Source organism: Lontra canadensis, unplaced genomic scaffold (assembly GCF_010015895.1).
Source record: "Lontra canadensis isolate GAN:19392208 unplaced genomic scaffold, GSC_riverotter_1.0 scaffold4, whole genome shotgun sequence".
NCBI classification, from domain to species: Eukaryota; Metazoa; Chordata; class Mammalia; order Carnivora; family Mustelidae; genus Lontra; species Lontra canadensis.
The window spans coordinates 38,117,886-38,140,500 of NW_022630998.1; the positions used below are offsets into that span (position 1 = coordinate 38,117,886).

General features: G+C 39.0%; 1 protein-coding gene across 3 annotated transcripts in view; it reads right to left on the bottom strand.

Annotated features, from left to right (window-relative positions):
* The window catches only part of ARHGEF28 (Rho guanine nucleotide exchange factor 28), a 311,818-nt gene that overhangs the window by 87,761 nt on the left and 201,442 nt on the right, over positions 1 to 22,615 (bottom strand). For all 3 annotated transcript variants that reach the window (XM_032848550.1, XM_032848531.1, XM_032848541.1), the window contains 5 exons: positions 15,136 to 15,257; positions 10,856 to 11,136; positions 7,380 to 7,587; positions 4,582 to 4,693; positions 718 to 760 (listed from right to left, as the gene is read on the bottom strand). In XM_032848550.1, the coding sequence (XP_032704441.1) occupies positions 718 to 760; positions 4,582 to 4,693; positions 7,380 to 7,587; positions 10,856 to 11,136; positions 15,136 to 15,257 (766 nt within the window). The remainder of the gene's footprint in view (positions 1 to 717; positions 761 to 4,581; positions 4,694 to 7,379; positions 7,588 to 10,855; positions 11,137 to 15,135; positions 15,258 to 22,615) is intronic.

Genomic DNA, 22,615 nt, shown 5'->3' on the forward strand with positions numbered 1-22,615 from the left:
TGAGGTTTAAACCTAACAACCAGAAAACTGTTAATGCTTAAAATACTTTCTTGGGGCGCCTGGGTGGCTCAGTGGGTTAAGCCTCTGCCTTCGACTCGGGTCATGATCCAAGGGTCCTGGGATCAAGCCCCGCATCGGGCTCTCTGCTTGGCAGGGAGCCTGCTTCCCCCCTTCCCCTCTGTCTTCTTTTCTGCCTACGGTGATCTCTCTCTGTCAAATAAATAAAATCTTTAAAAATTTTTTTAAATAAAAATAAATAAATAAAATACTTTCTCTATCACTTACTCTTTCCTTCCAAGTTAACCAACCAGTCCAAGCTGTATTCCAAAAGGACACACAGCAGAGGTGCCTATTTGCTTTCTTCGTCTGACCAGCCTGGGGCCTATGGTTCCCATAGCAAGTCTTCTTGTCACGGTAGACAGACCTAGCAAGAACCCAATACCTTTCTAAAGCAGATGATCCTCACACGGCTGCTCCCATTGGTCCAGGCCATTGGAGGTGTCTGTCTTTGAAAATAGCCCAAAAGAGAACACTGTGTCCACAGTCCTGAGACCTGCAGCTCTGGGGACTCAAAGTAGCAGGTTTGGAGCAAAGTATTCTGGCAGCCTCATTACACAGAAATCTCTCATAAACTATGGAACGGATCTCAGAATTCATGTGCAAACATTTCCAAAGACAGCAAGCAGACCCTCAGGAAATCTGGAACAGTTAAAATACCTTTTTTCTCTTGGTGGCTCCGGTAGGCTGTAAGCTCTTTGCTCTATAAGACACAGAACAATAAAATGAAAACTGAGGCAGACAAGCTAGCAGTCATGTGCTAGTCTAAAATGTACACACTCAACCATATTTTATCATTATTCACACCATCAGAGAGTATCGAGGAAATCAGTCATCTTACGTAAGTAGGGCATTGCTCTGGGTAGCTTTATCACTGTCCCTAGTTTGAAGAGAATGAGGGGTGGGCATCACATGGCGACATTCAATGACTTTATGAATCTGGCATTAGCAGATGGCAGCGAGCAGTTTCAGCATGGAAGAAAATTAGTTCTTTTTGGATGTTTCTCATCAGAGCTTCATCCCTTACCTATAATACTAATTCCCTAACATACAGAATCAATACATATGTTGGCTGCCTTTTAGGGAAGCTCAAAAGAAAAGTCTTGAAGGCCAGCATAAGGAAGAGTCCCTTTTAATATGGCTGCAATGCCTTCATAAAATCCTAGCAGTGGCCAGTTCAGAGAGGTGCTTTGTGGTAGGAAAGGGTGGATCAGTTTCCCCCCGGACCTGGGGGCAAGGGAGATGGGAGACGAAGGGAGGAAGCTGAGCACCATCTCGCTTCCAGAACTGAAGCGCTCCTTACAGGGACTGAGCAGAGACACTGATGTAGACAGTGAGAGAGACTGAAGGGGGGGAGAGGACACTGTGGAGCACACCATCTACAGAGCGAGGACAATTTCTTTACCACTACAGTCCAGAAGAGTGAAGAGGCAAAACCAGTTCACAAAGGAAAGTGCATCAGACATATAAGAAAAACCAATTAACACATATCCCCTGAAATGTGTAAATATCAATGTTCAATCTAACACTACCTTGCATGTAACAAAAAATCTGCTTTGAAGAATCTGAAGGATTTTATTGCCACTATTAAACAGTCCTCAAATTAATTCATAAGCAGAAATCACTATGCTTATTGTGAACATTCTGAAATACCAAGAGATTAATCCACATGTTCAAGACAATCAAGCTAATAAACCAATGGAACCAGCCTCAGGCAACTGCACAAAGTCTAATAGGGTTCCACCTAACAGTGCACAATGATTTTCAGAAGTACATTCACTTCATTCCTCAAATTCTTAAAAGTAAAACACTTCTGTCCTTCTTGGTGAGGTTATAATGATGGAGAATATTCTTGTCTATCTAAACACACAATGTACCAGAGGGAATTATAGGATAGGATTTTGTTTTGCATATACAAGCATTAAATAATGTTGCCACATCATTGTACCCTTGGCCTCCCCCCCAAAACCATGAGAAATAATAATAAGTAACCTCTTAGAAGTGACAAAGATGAGAAAACAACACAAATAAGAATAAAGAAGGCCAAAGCACTATTCTATCTTGTATATCTGTATTACAGCTCATATATAGGAGCTTCCAACTGGGCTGAAAGGAGACTTGGATTCTGTTCAAATACAGAAAATTTTTAGGACTATTCCAAACACATCAAGAAAGAATTTAAGGTCATGTAAATGTCAATTTACCTTTGATTAATCTAAATGAACTAAAAAATGAAACATCACATCTTTGAACTAGCCAGGCTTTCACTCTTATGCTTTGATCACACACACACAGAGTTAAAATTATTCCCTCTTCTCTAAAAGCTAATTTATTCCTCATATACCTATGGTTTACCCATTGAATCTTTGTACATTTATTATGTAGCTTCAACCTTCAATGCCCTATTTGTGATTCTTGCCTTCTGGAGATGAAATTTCATTGAAATAGCCCTATTTTTAAATACATGGTCTCAATGTAAGACTTTATTAACAGAAAAGTCAAAAGAATTGATTTTTTTAAAAAATTCTAACTCAATTTTTAATTCTAACTCAAATGCAAAGATTTAAGGATTGTATGTAAGGCAGACACCCTTCCTTATTCATTAAAGAATTTATAAATCAGAGTTCTTTTCCCTTATAAACAATCGATTTCCTCTCAGTCATCTGGTCAACAACTTCAAACTTCTGAACTGACTTTAAAAACTAGTCACGCTACAGATATAATGTCAAGGCTGCCATTTTGCCTACTACAAAAACTTGGAAGCATTTTCTAAATGGTTAAGGTATGAAGTTGGTTCCCCATCTAGGACCATCCGTGAAAAGATGTCAAGGTGCCACTAAAGGAATCCCAACCTAAATCAAGGTTAAGGAGACCCGGAGATCCCAGAAAGACTCATGAAATCACACACACACACACACACACACACACACACACACACACACATATGGTATTTTTTCTTCTTATATATTTATCTATAGGAGATAGATATATCTATCCTATATATATATATCTATATATATATCTTGTTTTATATATACATACATATATCTTCTTATATATCTATCTATAGGAAATAGATTTTCTTTTTATATATCTATCTATAGGCGATAGATATATCTATATCTATATATCGCCTATAGATATAGATTTAGATATATCTATCGCCTATAGATAGATATATAAGAAGAAAAAACAGGGCAAGTTTAATCCATCTTCTTCCTGTCCTCTCAATGTCATTGTATCTTTTCTTTCTCTTAGTCCTTTTCTCCATCTCCACATTTTGAAATTTTAAACTGATATTTATTACCAGTCTTGCTTACTCCTCTTCCAGTAAGGATTCCCAGAAAGAAAAAGATAAAAAAACAAAACAAAACAAAACAAAAAAACCTGGCACCGGTTTTGCACTCTACGTGTCTTGTCTAGTATATTCATTCAACAAGTAATTTTTGAACATCTCCCATATGTAAGTCATTGTTTTAGAATGGCAGTTCCAACCATAAAGATTCTGTTTTCAGTATTGTTTCAAATGGCATAAAAATGTCAACAATGTAATGAAGAATAAGTAAAAAGGAAGAGAAAGAAACTTGTGAAATAAATTCCATTTTAAATATTCTACATTAGGAAACTACAAATTCTTGGGCACATCTGGTTTTCTGGGTTTTTTAAGACTTAAGGATAATAGACAAATGAAGCATTAATATATTAATAAACATTTTATTATAATACTTTATATTACATATGGATATGAATACTACCAAATATACTTTTAAATATAATTACTGCAAAATATATTATGTACAGAAATACCTTTGTTTCAAAATAAAGTAAAAAATGGGAATTATGGCTGAAAGTAGCTACAAAGGCAGCTCCAAGTTGCCCATAATTACCTGTTTATTAATCTGAATTCAGTTTTGAAAATCTGTCAAGCTGTACGCTTATGATGTGCACCCCTTTCTAAAGGTGTATCAATTAAACTTCTATTGTATCAAAGTTTTAGTTCTGTTTACATTGCCCCAAAGAATGCTGAGATACATTAACTCATGTTTCAACTCTTTTTTTTTTTAATTTATTGAGATTTTCTTTTTCTTTTACTGCAACTCTCTCAAGTCCCTTGCTAAATACAGAAAGGGAACAAATCTATTTTGCTATGCTTTGTCTTTAAGTTAGACTTCAGCAATTTACACATAGGGGAAAGGAATTTTTTAGGATTTCCTGAAAATCCTCTAATGCTCTCATAATAATAAACCTAGAATAAATTCTCATTTCCATTGCCCTTCCATTGCCCTTTGTTCAAAGAATAAAGCAACAGAGAGGTGTGTACACATGTGCATTTTCATCAAATTGAAATCTTTAACTTGACAAATATCCAATGAGAAAAGGATTTTGCTAAGACTAGAAAAATCAATTATGAAAATGGAATTGAAAATTCTTGCCTGCTACTTTTGTGTATTTTATATATTTTGCTAACTGAAAATCTGCCCTGGAACAGAATGTTCCTAAGGCCAAACGGTAAAGAATGCTTACCTTCACTAGAACTGCACACTGTAAAATCACGCACCAACCGAGTTTTTCCTAAAGAAATTTTGGGTGATGAGCAGGAGTAAGAACGTGAGCGGACTCCAGAAAGCAAGGATTCCTAAAAGAAATCATACCAAAGTTTTTTTTGTTTGTTTTTTTTAATTCTACAGAGGACTTGAAAGTATATGTTCACAAGAGATGTTACTAAAACAGCATCTCTGTAAAAAGAGTCAATGTGAATCTTTCTGATGTAATCTCATTTTTTGTTTTTTTTCGCCTATCACAACTTCTAAAATTTTACAGTCTTTTCAATGTGTTATAAACTTGAGCTTCCCACCCATATATACTTTAAAATGCAATTATGACATTCTAATTAAGTTGGTTGAAACTGGAAAATTATGTCAAACGATTTTTTTCCTCTGCATATTCAACGAGTCACTGTTTTTCCCCTCTGTTATTGGAAACTTTTTTTCTATTTTACACTGCAGTATCTGAGCAAAATTCCATATTAATTGATATCTTTTTATTTCATAATTATTAGACGTTAGAGGAACTGCCACTCACAAGAATGTTTTTTAACTTCCAAACAACTACTTAAATTTATGTTAGCTGCAGCCTCTGAGGAAGAATGCATCCAGTCTGTGCCCATCTTTCAAAAAGCTTTCCATTTAGCACTTCCTGAGATGGCATCTGTATTCACAGATTTATGTATCTTTAATTTTCTTTTAAGTGACCTACTATTTTTGCTAGTTTTCACAATTAGATATTATTTCTATTATTGTATTTGCAACATATGTGACAATGTAAGATGGCAAGATAATTAAAACATGGTTATCTTACATGTTCTGGAAATTTTAAATGAATAGGCAACAGAACACCAATAAAGCCATTTATGGTACCTGACTCTCACATCCAATAGGGACCTAGTAGTTTATAAGATATCACTTAGAAATAAAATAAAGTAATGCAAAACTTGTTACTAAAATCAAGCCATTAGCGACTATCCTTCACAAGCACTGGTAGCTTCTTTTCTCCCTAAGTGGAAACATTTTGTTCGCCTAAGTCCACTGATTTAGTTAACAGGCCTGGAGGAAAGCTGAAATGGAAGCCTGCCATTGTTGCAAAGAGCCCTGGGCTTTGGCTCCTGAATGCCTTATTAGGGAGGACCCATTGGTTCTGGACAGACAGCTGGAGAACTACCCTTACTACTGACTAGCCACAGAGGGCCAGAGCTAAATGTCACCCTCTGCGTTTAAGTCATATCTAGTAATTATTTCTCATAATCATGGAACTTTGAAAGTTAGCCAGAACACTTTGGCAAAAAATTACATAGGGCAATTACAGAGGCAAGGCAAGATATATTTTCTAGGACAGAGTCTTCCTGAAAGTGAACAGCATGAATTGATCCACAAAGACCAAATTACTTTTCCTTCCAAGTAATGAGAACTGTTTCAGAATTCCATTCAAAATGCAAATAAGTATCTACATTAACAACCATACCCGTTTGTTATCATCCAGAAATATCACATGACATTCAGGTTCAAAAGATCAAGACTGCTCTCCAGGCCTCAGAGCTGAGGGGAAGGATTCAGGCACTGCAGTCAGGCCTCGATCGAGTACTGAATCTACCACCAAGCAGGGCCAACCTGGACAAAACAGCTCATGTCTCCAAAACCTCATTTTCTCAAAAATTAAAAGTAATTTTTACATCCCAGCTAGCTAAGAGAAAATTAGGTATTTCATACATGCATAACTCATGTTTTGTATACTGCAGAGTCTACTACAAAAATAAAGCATTATCCTAACCATTGATGTAAACAGTAAGAGAAGTTTTGGGCACAGTACACATTGTTTTACAGTAGCAAACTCAATTTAAAAAGAAAACAAATGGACAATAGAAATTGAAAAAGAAGAAAACACATGTGCAAACACAAAAAGGCCTCATCTGCAAGGTTGGAGGAGTTCATTATTTAAAAAACAAAAATTAATAAAAATAAATTCAGACAGCCAGGGGTGCCTGGGTGGCTCAGTTGGTTAAGAATCTTCTTTCAGGTCATGATCCCGGGGTCCTGAGATACAGCCCAGCATCGAGCTCCCTGCTCAGTGGAGAGTCTGCTTCTCCCCCTCCTGATACCCCTCCTCCTTCTTGTGCTCTCTCTTGCTGTCTCTTTCAAATAAATAAATAAAGCCTTAAAAAAATAAATAAATTCAGATGGTCAAAAAATAAAAAATTTTAAATTTAAAAATTTTTTAAAAGAAATAAATAACAAAAACAACCATAACAAAGCTCCAATGTGAAAATGTGTATGAGAGAAAAGTCCTCTCCTATGGAAAAAACTGACAGAGTTTATGGAGTCCCACATTAATTAGAGCAGCCAGAAATGCTCAACAAATATTACCTTTGACTGTAATATTATCTGCCTCAACATCTGAGCCAAGCAAAAATGTATGTGAGCAAACAAGTTTTCTTCCTTTGCTTAAGGGATGCTGGCAGAGATCATTATATAAAACAGTAAAATTTTCCAATATGTGAAAGATTATATATACCGATGGTGAATTAATGAAACATAAACCAGCCATTTTCAGGACTATACAAATTCAACAGAGTGGGAGAGATTAAAAAGACAGGCTCAACCAGACAGCTCATGAGTCTTAACAAAACAAAACAAAACAAAACAAAACAAAAAACAAAGTTCACACCTGTGAATGAATAATATAATTTGCCCTTTGGATAGAGGCGGACTGCTTTAGATAACACAGCTTCCAAGCTTACAGTTAAACCAAATTAATGCCAGGAAGAATACCTTCAACGGCAGGTTACTTGATAAAGAAAGCGACTCTGTCCTGGAGATACTGAAATCTGGTTCCGTGGTGGTCTCAAAAGAGTCCAGCTCATCCCCACTAGGAATTCCAGTTCTGGAGGAGCTCTGAGACACTGGAGTGTAGCAAATGCGTGCTGGCTCAGAGCGCCCTTCGCCTTCACTGTCGGCGTCCAGGGCATCGAGGCTAGAACTAAAGCGTGGAGGAAGTCAGTAAAGAATCCAGAAGCCAACAGACTGATCGACGGACTCACCGGTTTCTACTTCTCTCCAATCATATTCTCTCCTTGGCAGAAGGGGCAACAGATACTCAATTAAAACGTTTCTAACAAAATTTCTACCTAAGAGGTGTTCTATTTTTTCCCCCTCCTCCTCCAATCTCCTCTTTTTAAATAAAAGGTTATGTTTCCCCAAACAAGTATTTCTGCCATAGCTAAAGCCACGGCGAGTACACTAAGAAACAAAACCTGGTCCAAGTTAGTACTATCCTATTTGTTTTGTAAATGTAATTATTATAGGCCCTACATAGTGATCCTTCAAATATTAAAACTGCACAGGAAATAGAACCCCAGCGTTGTTTGGGAGGCCTCTGGGGGGTGGCACATGAAACCATGCAGCAGGGTGTGGGGACTGGATAGCTTGGGCACTGAGACACGTTTGAGGACCGACTACAAGGGTCTCACTGCCAGGTTGATGGAAAGACCCGAATTGACGGGAGTCAATGGGGCTCTCAAATGTGTCCTGTTAGATTATCCTTTTTAGAGATTTTAGGTGAGCAATCCGCCACAGAAACAGGTAGTGCTTCTGCTCAACAACCGCTTTTCTTTGCTAATTTAACTTTAATAACCAGGAAATTAAAAGGAAAGAATGTGACCCTCCACATTCCTGGCTCATTCTATAACATTTACATTTTAAACCGCTCAAACTCTGAGGCCAGGAGCGTCCACAGGCATGTGAATGCTGGATGCACTTTTAAGTGTATTTTTCTTTCATTGCTACAGTTCTGGAGTCAAAATTTTAATAACACCACAATGAGACTGTCTTGATTATGAAATATGAAGCAGAAAGTGAAACTCTGAATTCATCCACTGTGGCTATTTTTCTTGAAAATCCATAAGCTATTAACTGCCCACCGAATATCCATGTGATAAATTATGACACTTGTCAAAGAGACTATACTACACGTCTCTAACCCCAACACTTGGGTTACTCTCGAATCCTGAATTATCGCATGGGTCCCCTGGGGCACCAGCAAACCCAGAAGTAAAGGCCACAGCTGGCATCACTGAGGATTTCCAAAGTGGGGTCCTTCTCCTTTCAGAACTCTTTAAGGGACTTCCCCTCGGTACTGAGCAGAGGACAAACTAGAGGTGGACTTCACCCTTTAATTCAACACACAAATGTTGAAGTCCATAAACGTATTTCTCATGAAAAACCAAAGCTTAGTGTGAAGAAACACCTTCTGGCAAATGCTGGTGCTCTGAATGTTACAGCGATGTAATTAGAGACATACTAAGTTGCTATGTAGTTTCCTGAATTCAGTGATTGTCTGAGAGCAGACAGAGTCCTTAAGAGTCGGGGGAGGGGGTGTTAAAGGTCTGCTGATGCCTTGCACTTCTGTTTTTTTCTTTCAACTTGGGATCTTGTGATGTGTCTTTCAACTTTATTAATACAAATAAACATTAGTTCAAATGGCTGGCTGCCTGACATCATATTCTAACTTAAAAGAAGTCTTTCCAATTATATACAGCATTTCTCCATCACTGTGAGTCCATGCTAGAAGTATAAGAGATTACTTTATTTGGCATACTATACATTAAAACACTTTTTAAGGGGTGCCTGGATGGCTCAGTGGGTTAAAGTCTTTGCCTTCGGCTCAGGTCGTGATCACAGGGTCTTGGGATCGAGCTCTGCATCAGGCTCTCTGCTCAGCGGGGAGCATGTTTCCCCCTCTCTCTCTGCCTGCCTCTCTGCCTACTTGTGATCTCTCTCTTTCTGTCAAATAAATAAATAAAATCTCTTAAAAAAAAAAACACTTTTTAAAAACAGATCTTATTTTTAAGTAATCTCTACACCCAAGGTTGGGCTCAAACTCACAAACCTGAGATCAAGAGTCACATGCTCTACTGACTGAGCCAGCCAGGTACCCTTAAAACATTTCTTTTTCTACTAATTTAAACTGGGGTACTATTTTTCCTCTTTAAGCTATTGAACTAAGATATTTGGTATCATACACTGTATTCTTCAGGATTACCTCTTGGTTCTCATTTTATAATACCATTGTTCAAAATCCCATTAGTGAAACATGAAATTAATTGTACGCTGTGACCAAATTTTTCTTTTAATATAGTGTAGAGGGGCGCCTGGGTGGCTCAGTGGATTAAGCCTCTGCCTTCAGCTCAGGTCATGGTCTCAGGGTCCTGGGATCGAGCCCCCGGATTGGGCTCTCTGCTCAGCAGGGAGCTTGCTTCCCCCTTCTCTCTCTGCCTGCCTCTCTGCCTACTTGTGATCTCTGTCTGTCAAATAAATAAATAAAATCTTAAAAAAAATAAAACAGTGTAGAATTCAGAATTCATCCTATGTGGTATTTCATAAAACATTGTTTAAATTTTTTGTGTATTTATGTGGCAGGGTTGGTAAGACAAAAAAGGTTTTCAAAATAGATGTTTTAGAGTGAAACAGACTCTTCTAAGACCTCATTTTCTTCTTGTTGCTGTGCAGTTTAAAATAAATGTTGCATTGCTCATATTCTCCTTGCAGCCTCTCAAAACAGTGAAGTGTCAGTGACATATGGTTATATATTGTGCATCTTTTGCTTTCACCAAAGTGTTTAAAACCTTAGAAAATTTAGGTTTTAGCTCTCCGTGTTAACCTGTTTTTATCGTGTGCCCCCAGATTTCTCCTTCAGGACAAGTTCTCAGCCTCTCAGCCAGCCCCTCAGCCTCTTCCCTTTTCAATGAGCTCCTTATCAATTGTGTTACATGCTCTCAGCCTGACACCCACTGAAGGTCCCACTGCCACCCCGGGGCCAAAATTGTGCTTTCTTGGTGATCACAAGTCCCTTTGTCCTCATTCCTACATTTTTCAGAGGAGACAGAACATCTTTATTAGATAATGCCCAATTATTTTCCAAAGTTATTACCTAATTTTCACTGCCATCAACCGTATATAGGTGTTTCCATTGTATACATTTGCACCGAAACATGGTAACTTTAAAATACTTGCCTACCTAGTAAGGGTAGAATGTTTTCTCATCATGGTTTTCCTCAATTATGTTTTTGTCAGTTTTCGTAAGTGTCTTACTTTCAAGTCAAGGAATGTAGGAATCTAAAAGGGGGCAATATTTTGATGTAGAGATCAAAGCAGTGGGGACAATAAGATGTAATAAAATACAATTTCCCAAGTCCAGCTACAAGGTTCTTTGATCTTCTACACTTCTCCTCTACAATAGAGAACCTTACCTTCTTTTCTTCAGATGACTTTGTTCCTTTTCAAATCCACGATGACCAAAGGAAAGATTATACTTGGAAGCATATGAACTAGATGGTGATGGGAAGGACTGCTGAGCTTCAGTATTTGAGGTCACTTCCTTGTTCTCATTTAGTGGGCATTTTCCATGGCTGTTTTCAGCATCAAGGATATGCTTGCAGTTCTGAGGCCCCAGAGTAGAACCCATGGATTCAGGGCACACGTCTGTCATGATTCCTTCTATGTTAACATAGTTAATATCCAAATCACCAACCTGGTAGTTGAAAGAAAAATGGTTGCTGAGCAAAAGCAAGGAAGATTGGCTGAACTGAGAATAAAATTTTCCCAATTGAACAGCCTTCCACCTTATTTACCCTGTTTTTTTGTTCTCATTTTGTTTTATGTGAGCAGAGAATTCTTTCATGATGTTTTTGTTCACTTGGCTGCTAGCCCATCATTCACAAAAGGAAGACCAACTGAGTGTTTTATGAAGTCGTTCTTTACTACGAAACCAAAAATGGACTATGCTTTTCAAGATTTTGTGAGCCACTGAGTCAAAAAGAGGATATATTTTAAATACCTGAGCAAAAACCAAAGAATAGGCAGGTTTATTCAGAAAGTAGTTTATAGGAATCCAGATGACTGAGGTAGTGGTGGTCACATCAATCCGACTCTCAAAAAAAAAAAAACAAAAAAACAATAACAGGACAAAACAAACTACAAACTAAAATAAGAATAAAACTACCTAAGATGCATGGACTTAACTAGAAGACCCAACATGCCCCAAACTTCAAATTATCTGTAAATAATAAAATTAACACCAAATCTCAGCAAGCAACCTGTTATACTGTCACCATAAGCCTATGGACAGAATCAAAGTGGTCTGCAAACTTCCACATGGCAGAAAAAACAGGGAGCTAATGGAGGGTCTGGGACCAACCTAAAATCATCACTAGAAAGAGAAAGCGCAGCCTACACCTGTGAAAAACATTCCTTGATTTAATGAAGGGGCTTAAAAATATCAGTGATCTGAGGAGGCAGTCATCAAAGGCATCACTTCTGAGGGAGAAGACAGTAACAAGAAAAAGGATGACACTCTCTGGTGACAGGATAGGAAAGGTAGTAAGAAGCAAAAGGGGAAAATGTAGAGTCCTAAGTCTTCATCATTATAATAATTTACTATGACAAAAACAATCAAGAAACTCCTAAACCCGTGGGTGAGTCAGCTGAGTAACAGGAGATGTATGGATACTCAAACTCTCTCCCCACAAGGCACTTAATACTTTAAAAAGAAGATAGTAATTTTACTGAAAACAAATGTGGTAAATCAAAGATAATATCACCAGTAATGGGACAAATTATTTTCTTGTGCCTCCTAATAAAATGCACTGAGAAGAACACAACATCACTTCTGTAATAATCCTGCTCACCAGACAGAACCTGAATCCAATCATGAGGAATTATCACATTCTAACAAAAACAAACAAAATCATGGCCTGTATGCTTCAAAACCATAATAGACAAATACTAAGGAACTCTTACAAATTTTAAGAGACTCAAGAGATAGAACAACTAAATCTTCTTTTGGTACAAAGAACTGGGATGGTTGGCTAAAATGGAGTAAGGCCTATAGATAGTTACTACCATATTAAGGGTGATTTCCTGATTTGGGTTCCTATCGATGCGTAGTAACAGGATGACCAAGTTTTTTAGAAAATATACACCATGAGGGATGCCTGGATGGCTCAGTCATTAAGCATCTGCCTTCAGCTCAGGTCATGGTCCCAGCATCCTGGGATCGAGCCTGCTTCTCCCTCTCTCACTCCCCCACTTGTGTTCCCTCTCTAGTTGTGCCTGTCTCTCTGACAAATAAATAAATAAAATCTTTAAAAAAAAAAAAAAAAGAAAGAAAGAAAATATACACCATGAAAGATTGAGGGATAAAATGACACCAAATTTTCAACTTGTCTGAAATCATTAACATTATATGCTTATTTTCATCATTTGCGTGTACAAAAACATACTGTTCAGAGTATATTTAAGCTAAAATGTGATAAAGTGTTAACATTTGAGGAATTTTTATCGAGAACATATATATATTCTTTGTACTGAATTATATAGACTTGAAATGATGTCCAAATTAAATGGATTTTTTTCAAAGTAGTCTGTATGGCAGAGTAATTTTCAAAGTAGTTTCTACCACTTATATCTCCTCATTAGGTAGGTCAATAGGAGAATTCATGGTAAACAGCATCACAAACAAGCTAGCAATCTTTTTAGAGTTCTGTGCCAGGTTGAGGCAGAAGAAGGAAATCAGACAAAATTCTTCTCAGATACTGATAGCAATTATTTTAAATATGCAACATTTGGACTCCTTTTACCATCTTTGCTATTCAAATGGACATAGAAACAGTCAAAGAAATCCTATAACTATACTATACAGACAGAGTGAGCGTTGTGATTTCTATCCATAGTTTTAGTTTTATTTCTGTTTTCATGGCACAAATTCAGCAATCCCCTGCTATATTTCAGTTTATCAATTAGGCTGTTTGAGCTCTCTTGAAATGCATGCTTCATGTTCTTAAAGTGATACTTATCTCAAGAGATTCCGAAACAGAAACTATATTCTAACCTCATCTTTGGTTTGGGAAGTTTTGCATGTTTAACTTAACTTAGAGCACAGTTTTCCTCCATGTAGTGCTGAAGCATATACAATTTTAGCTATTTGAGGTAAGTGAAATATTTGCAGTATTCACTGAGGCTCAGAGCAAAGAGATAAGGACTCCAGAAGTAGTTCACTTAAACGCTGAGAAAATACATGGGGCACCTGAGTGGCTCAGTGGGTTAAAGCCTCTGCCTTCAACTCAGGTCATGATCTCAGGGTCCTGGGGTCAAGCCCCACTTCGGGCTCTCTGCTCATCAGGGAGCCTGCTTCCCTTCCTCTCTCTCTGCCTGCCTCTCTGCCTACTTGTGATCTCTGTCTGTCAAATAAATACATAAAATCTTCAAAAAAAAAAAAACACTGAGAAAATACAGCAACCATTAGAATCAGAATATGGCTAGAGCACACCAATCCCCATTGTCCTATACTGCCAAAGAATGTCCCCAAATACTCCCTATTTGTCCTAACCTCTGTTTCATCCTATATTTCTATACATAGGGCTGATGTTCAGCTGCTTTATGCCAAAAAAACTACACTAGTTATTTACAGCTGCTGTCCACTCTGATTGGCCCCTCTGTCATTCTAAGTATCAGCACAATCTATACCTTTTATACTATGCATTTGTTGTAACACTGTTTGGAACAGAAAAGGAAAAACAAGATATTTGACTCAAGGGGTGAAATTAAGATCTTGAGACAGACAACTCCATATCACAGAAAACATCTCTAAGTAACAGGGTACAGTATATGCATACTAACAACAACAAAAAGGGTAAATTTCTTTACTGCTCAGTAAGCATATATATGGTGCATCTTATATGGGGTTTAGGTTTGGAAGTCTGTGGATAAGGCAAAAATTATGTTTTGTCAAAATTACCCTTAAAAATCCCTAAAATCATCCATAAAGTTGTGTGTACAGAAATCTTCAGACCTAAAACTATGTTTTAAATTTTATAAATATTAAAATTTGCGAATCACTGACCTAGGGAAATTAAGGGATAAATCCATAAATCGATGCACAGGCAAACCACAGGACTCTGTGAGATCTAACAAATGTCAGAGACTGGTGCGGGGGGGTGCATTCTAAAGGACTCCAACTTCCCTGTAGTATAACGATAGTCTCTTTTAATATTAAAGCTCTATAACCTTAGTATATGTTAATGGATGTGTTAGAAGGATTAAATAAGTAATTTATATGACTCATCATATGGGGCTGGCCTCAAGCTCTTGCTCATAACCGTTTGCTGCATTTGAATACAAATATTACTTAATCAGGGCATATACAAACTGGCTTTTGTTGTTGCTGTTGTTGTTTTTTGAAAAGCCCAGTTGTCACTTCCTATTCTGGCTCCATGCAAGAGCTTTCACACTCTTCTTGTTTGACATTGACCCCTCCCTACAGAGGGCGGAGGGAGAGGGGGAGACAGACTTTTGGTGGGGTAATGTGTGCTGTGCAGAAAAGGAAAACCTAAGTTAAGTGCTCATATGATGATCACGAGGGCCACTCGGGCTGAAATCATCAGAGCAACAAAACAATGCTGACTATATTTCTCATATACTCAGGTTTTGGAAAGAGAGTAAAATCCTTCTGGTAACATCAGTCAAGCCTTACCTGATCTGTCACCATACAATTAGCGTAAACTTCATCGCCACCATTCAGCACCTCAGAGAGCCGGCCTGCTGCAAAGAATGTTGGGGGATGCTTGGATTTTTTGAAGACATCAGAAGAGTGATCTAGAGGAAAAAATGACAAGAGGACAGAAAAAAGTAGATGGGATTTATTTTAAAGTCAAACTTTACCTTCTTCTTTTTTTTTTTTTTAAGATTTTATTTATTTATTTGAGAGAGAGAGACAGAGAAAGAGAAAGAACAAGCAGGGGAAGGGACAGAGGGAGAAGCAGACTTGCTGCTGAGCAGGGAGGGAGCCTGATGTGGGGCACATCCCAGAACCCTGGGATCATGTTCTGAGCCAAAGGCAGATGCTTAACCGACTGAGCCACCCAGGTGCCCCCAAATCATTAGATTTCTGCTTTCAATTTCTAATAAGTAAAACTAAAATTCACTTCACTTTATCAATAACTTGGAAGCATTCATGATTGTCTTAGAAGCCTCAGGGCCACTGCAGTGTTCAGGCTCCATACCCTTTACTAATGAACCGAAGACAGTATACAGTCTAGGAGTTCTGAATGAATATGCATGCTCTTAGAGAGTTGCTTCTTTTTTAGTTATCAAAACGGTTTTGCTTGCGTTCATGTTCTTGACTTTGTTACAAATAGACGACATAGCTCAAAGTTGAGTCCCAAAGAGTTGTGGCACTACTGGACTTGTAGGGAACAGAAAGTTGAAGGCAACAAAATACAGTGGAGCCAGAATGCCTCATTCCAGTGATTCTGGCCCAATACCTTGACAGAGTTTCCTCATCTATAAAAGCAGATTTTCATCATGCTTTCCCTGTCATGGAGTATGAGGGTTAAATGAGCTCAAACATGCAAAGCACTAAATACATGCCTAGGATTTAGCAAGAGCTCAGTAAATATTAACTGTCACTATTACTACATTTTGTTATTAGCAGTTATTTCAAGCATGCTCAATGTGAGGCTACTGATACTAACCGAAACCATATCAGTGTCTGTGAATGACTAATAGGGGGGATTCAAAGTTGTACTTGTAGCAAATGTCATCCTCCCCGACTTTCCGGCAGGTGTTCTCAAGGACACAAAAGGAATAGTGTTGCCTCTGTTCTATCAGAAATGGCCCTGATCTCACCACCCATCCTGTGTCATAGCATAAAAGCCAGGTAAGTCCATGGGAGTGAATCAGAAAATGAAAAAAGATTAGTAACTCTTGGGTTGATGTACTTCTGCTGGAAGACGTTAAAAAGTTACAAAAATATATCAGCTGTATGAACCAAATGGCATTAGCTTCAGATTCGGTATCTTAACCTACCTGTTAACAACAGAACACGAAATGAGATTTCATCAAGCTTCTCAAGTAAATATACAGTGGAAATGGAAACTATTTTCTTACATCCATAATGTCTTCTTTTATCAATTTATATAGCTAGCACCATGACATACAAAGTCCACAAATATTTCCCAAGTACGACCTTTATGATCAATTACTATACATTTTGATTGTAATTACACAAAGTAAAAGCACATTCCGAAGATTATAAATCAAGAATGTGATAAAGCACTTTCAATGTGTACTGAAGAAAATATGTGCTTAAATGTCATTTTATAGAATGTTTAAAAAACAGTCATGGATAACTCAGCGTGGCCCTCTGAAGCATAATTAATCCAGTTTAACTGCTCTATAATGGTTTTTTTTTTTTAAGATTTTATTTATTTGAGAGAGAGTGAAAGCAAAAGAGAGAGAGAAAGAGAATGCACACAAGTAGGGGGAAAGGAGAGAGGGAGAAGCAGGCTCCTGGCTGAGCAAGGAGCCCGATGTGGGACTCGATCCCAGGACCCTGAGATCATGAACTAAGCGGAAGGCAGATGCTTAATCGACTGAGTCACCCAGGCGCCCAAACTGCTCTACAATGTTTTAAGTTTACACACTGTAACACACCAGGCATTTCTGCCATTATAATTGGTAATTTCGGCCAAATTGGGGTTTAATTTGTTTTCTGTGTAATTTGATCAGCGTTTTAGAAAACATGTAATTTGTTAACAAAGATGGGTCCCTAATCCCTTATCTCCAATCCTGAATCTAGAAAGCTCTGAAAATCAAAACTTTTCTTCATAAATTTCTCACAAATATATTTGGTGAAAAATCTGACCTGAACAAGAGGCCATGTCTAGTTTTTATTAACCTCAGCTGCTGTGAATATTCATACATTTTGCTGTAGAAATCTTACCACACTGGATGATGGCACTGCCAGTCATATCATATGTACTATAAGCACTATGCCAAAAAGATCTGAAAATTCTAAATTCCAAAACAAATCTAGTCCCAATAGTTTCAAACAAGAGGCTGAATCTCTATGTTATTTCAGAGGATATTAGACCAATATTTCACAAGATTTTATCATTCCTCTGCCAAATTCACAATTTTGCCATATCTATTTACTATCTACGCTATATTCTCTTGTGCTTGTTTTTAGATTGACCCACCCTTTTTTCTTTAAATAAAATATATTTTAAAAGAAATACTTTATCTTCACTATAAACAGAAAGCCAATATTCCCTGCCAAAACTGGAAGAGAATTATATAGACCAAACCAACGAAACTGAATATAGTTCTGACTATATATATATGATATATATATATATATATCATATATATATGATATATATGATATAATATTCTGACTGAATATAGTTGCCAATCAAAGCTGAGGGCCTACAAGGGCTGCTTGTGCATTGTCATGAAGGGAGATCTGGAAAGACTGGAGAGATGTTAAAGATGCAGGGGTGTGAAAAGAACTTCCTCCTTGAATCAGCAGAAAGACCAAAAAGAAAAAGAAAAGGAAATACCTGCCTTGCTGTGTGATTCAATGTCAACTAGTTTTAGGTTGGGTTACCAGCTTCCAGATCAACAGCGCCCAGAAGAGTTTACTCTACACTTTGGGAAAACGGCCTAGATCTTGTCGTCATCCTTTCACTTAGGGAATGACTCCACTGAGACAATGGATCTTGTTGGCAGGGGGAATATTACTGTACAGAAACTCAAGGCAGTAGTGATGGAAAAATCCGTGTCTTCTCTCTAGATTTCTCACCCATAATCTGCCCTGTAGATTTTCTGGCTCACTCAGAGCGACAATTTATAAGATTGGTCCAAACAGTTCTTTTCATAGAACTCTAGAGCATCCATAGCCTCCTCTTGCCAAATGATACCAAAGGGTAATCAGACATGCAAATGAACACAGATGGAAAAACCAGAAGATGACACACTTTTTTTTTTTAAGATTTTATTTATTTATTTCACAGACAGAGATTACAAGCAGGCAGAGAGGCAGGCAGAGAGAGAGAGAGAGGAGGAAGCAGACTCCCTGCTGAGCAGACAGCCCAATGATGCGATGCGGGGCTCAATCCTAGGACCCTGGGATCATGACCTGAGCCGAAGGCAGAGGCTTTAACCCACTGAGCCATGCAGGTGCCCCAAATTATGCTGTTTTTAAAGCATTTATTCTTAGCAAAGAGTTAACTTTATTTTTTAAAAAAGTTAACTTTACAGGTCTGTTGATAACATTTATTTTTAATATGTGGTAGACCATATTTCAAAGGCAGTATAAGAGGAACCAAAACTCATCTGCATCCAAATGGCTGAAAATTTTAAATCAGTAAAGAACAATGCACTGCAGTCCATAAGAGCAAGAGCCCTGGGCTGCTTGAACTCCAAGACCTACTCTATCATCTATTTGCTGTGTGACCTTGGGCAAGTTACTCAACCTCTCTACACCTCCACTTCCTGATCCATAAAATAGGGATGAGAACATATCCCATAGAATTATCACAAGGGTTAAGTGATTTAATATTTTGAGTGGACATCATATAACAAAAAGTAAGCCCTATAACACGCTTGCTGTTATACCAGTAAACGAGGTTGTCTAGTTTTGATAGTTTACCATATTTTTGCTTCTTTTATCAAATGATTTCTACCCTGGTTGGAACTTTACATGTTTCAAACCAACCCTAGGAAAGTAGAATGCATAAAACATTCCATGTGCTACACGAGGCACTTTTAAGATGTAACTCTCTTATTTCAGACCTAGCTCATGTTAGGACATTTTGTAAAATCCATCCCGGAAATGGTAACCAAAAAACAAAGTCAAACTGCCTGTAAGATTTACCTCCAGCGACTTGAGGATGAGATCTCACGAAATGGGAGATTATAACAGAAACAGCAAAGAATAAAGTCAGACAATTAGAGACAGTGTTTTCCAAGAACAAAGGGAGGATTTGAGAAACTAGGATGTCCCAACACGATCAGATGGCCTCTGGCCAGGTTCTCACTACAGAGGGAGTGCCTAGAGGATAAACAGCAACTCCAGGGGATCCCAGCTCTCCTCCTCCCCATTATGCACGTTGCTCTATAATGTGATCTACAGAACTCTACAAGGTCTCCCCAAAGCCAAAATCTGCATCGGAGCGTCTCTGCTATACTAGACGCTTCGGTCAGGTGGCAGGAGAGACAACGGAGAGTAAATGCACCCATAGAAAGAAGGAGAATTAGTAAGGGGGAGAGGGAAAAGCAGCTGCAAATGCCTCCCTTTTTTCCGACATCCACAACTTACCCCCCCCCCCACAATGGGCAGGAAACAGTTAATAGCACAGACCAGCCTAGAGCCTGGGCAACCTGGGTTCTGCTGAAATCCAACCCTCCCTCCCAAAGCTAAGGGCCTTGCAGCTTAAGGAAAATGTGGCCTATTTGCCTGGTTATGTAAGAGACCCACACCCAGACATAAATGAACACAGCGAGGGCAGCCTTTTGCAAACCTGCTGCTGACCTGGTTTGGCCCACTCTGGGTGCCAAGCTCTCGCCTGCCAAAGTCAGGGAGGGCCTCTCGGTCCACATATCTCTTTACAATGGTGGGCAGATTGGTTTGTTTCTTTCATTCATTCAATCAATTGTGCTTTATAAACCCAGCAGACTGTGAACCCAGAAGAAGGATCTATGGAAAATGACTAACCACTATGAGCTGGGTAGAGCATATTCTGGAGTTCAGTTCCCGGCGCTCCACAGAAGCTGTGCCCATCATGACCTAGTGATCGGTTCTCCCTGCTAACCGCAGGTGACCTAGGGCAGCACTGGACACTGCTGATGGCTCCCTTTTCCCCTTAGCTTCCAAGACACCTGTCTCTCTCTGCCTGGCCTTTACTTCTCAGTTTCTCAATTTTAACGCAGGTTACAGTGCCCCAAGATCCATCCCCAAACGTCCCTCTTCCTCTCTCCCTTCCTCTCCCTACATTCCCCGGATCAACTAACAGCCCAGCATCATATACACTGATATGATGATGACCCCTGTAGTCCCAGAGTTTTATATCCACTCCAGACCTCTCCCCTGAATCACAACCATCTCCTTAACATCTCCACAGAGCTGTCTGGCAGCAGTGAGTGCCAAACTGAGCTCCTGATTTTCTCCTTTCTGCAACCCCTCCTCCCAGTCAAGGGCAGTCCCTGGACTGACCTCGACTGTTCTCTTTTACAACCAAATGAATCCACGTTCTGACCTTTTCTTATACATCCACCCACTGCCATGATGGGGCAAGCCACCACCATCTCCTGCTCACACGACTGCAAGACCACAGTCCCCTAACTGTTCTCATTGCTACCACTTCGCCCTTGTTAACCCATCCTCCACAACATACATGGCAATCATGTTACAAAGAAAATTAAGTCACATCTTGCCTCTGCAAAACTCTCCAATGGCTGATCCTCTCATTTTGAGTAAAAGCCAAACTTTGCCACAACCTACATTGCTTTACTAAAATGGCTCCGGGATGCACTTTTAACATGGATAGTGTGTGTTTGAGGAAGGTGTTGCCTCACACATCCAAGCAATTCTGACATCAACTGGGTGTCTGACAGACAATTCAACTCAATTCTGACACTTTCTACCCAGAGATAACATCAGATTCCATAGATTAAGGGTTCAGTCCTACAAGACTGCCCACCCCCACGTTCAGAAGCCAGCCACAAGTCTAGGTCGTTACTATATTTCTGACCAACTGACTATAAATCATTACCATTACCAATGTTACCATGACCCCCTCTCCTTAGGTTTGATTCATTTGCTTGAGAGGTTCAGAGACTCAGAGTAACATTTTACCAATCAAATGGTTCATTTGAAGAGGCTGTAACTCAGTAACAGCTAGATGGAAGCGATATAAAGGGCAAGATACGAGGAGAGTCCATGCTCCCTCAGAGTGCAAAGCTTTCCTGATACCCGCTCCCCATCTAGAAGCTCTCTGAATCCTGTCCTCTTAGTTTCATTATATACACGTGATTGATGAACTCTTCAGCCATGGGTAATGGTCTCAATCTTCAGCCCATCTCCCCTCCCCAGAAGTGAGGGTGGGTAGGACTGAAAGTTCCATCCCTCTAATAACATGGCTAGTTCTCCTGGCAACCAGCCCCCAATTCTGAGATTCAAAAGTCACCTCATTAACATAAGAGACACCTTTATCACACTCATCCCCTAGGACCTTCCAAGGGTTTTAGGGAACCCTATACCAGAAACAGGAGAAAGACCAAATATGTATTTCTCTTTATAAATCACAACGTCATACTTACATAACCTGTCCCACATCCACCCTCACCCAACCTCTCTGGAGCTTGCCAACTACTCTACTCCAGCTACACCGGTCTTGCTGTTCTATGCCTCAGGCCATTTGCACTTGGGAGTTTTCTCTACCAGGACTGCTCTTCCTCCCATGTCCTCATACTTTGCTTCCTGACTTTCTTCAGCTCTCTACTCCAATGTTATCTTATCAATGAGCCTCTCCCAGGCCATTAGGTATATAAAATAGCACCTCACCTCCAAGACCTGCTTTATTATCCCTTATGCCACAGATCATCACCTAGCATCTTATGTCTTCACTGTATATTGTGTTACCTTCCACTAAAATGTAAACTCCATCAGAACTGTGACTTTGCATACTTTGTTCACTATATACCCAGGGCCTAGAACCATGTCAGGTATATAAAAGATTCTCAGTAAATACAATCTGAAGGAGTGAATACTTTCTCACTGAGAACAGAAACCTTATACAGGGTACAACTGAGTCTACCCCCTTCTTGTCTGACAAATTTCCTCAGATTCTGGAAGTTTTCTTGTGAGTGGCCCAAATGTTCTTGCTCTACTCCTGGTTGGGAAGGAAATGCTTTCTTATTTCTCTCATTCATTCATCCATTCACTCATTCTCTTTTCCAACATTTACTGTGTGACTACTGACTAGCAGCCACCATGCTACATGCTGGGCTCTGCCCAGGTTCCTCAGCCTCCATCTAGGACTCTTAAAAACATCCTTAGGCACAGTCCTCAAAGACCACTTCCCCAGGAGGTCCCCTGGCAGGTCTCTAAACAGCCAGCAAGCTGTCCCCCTTTTCTGAGCCCTTCCTGCCTATTACCTCCATGTGTAGTC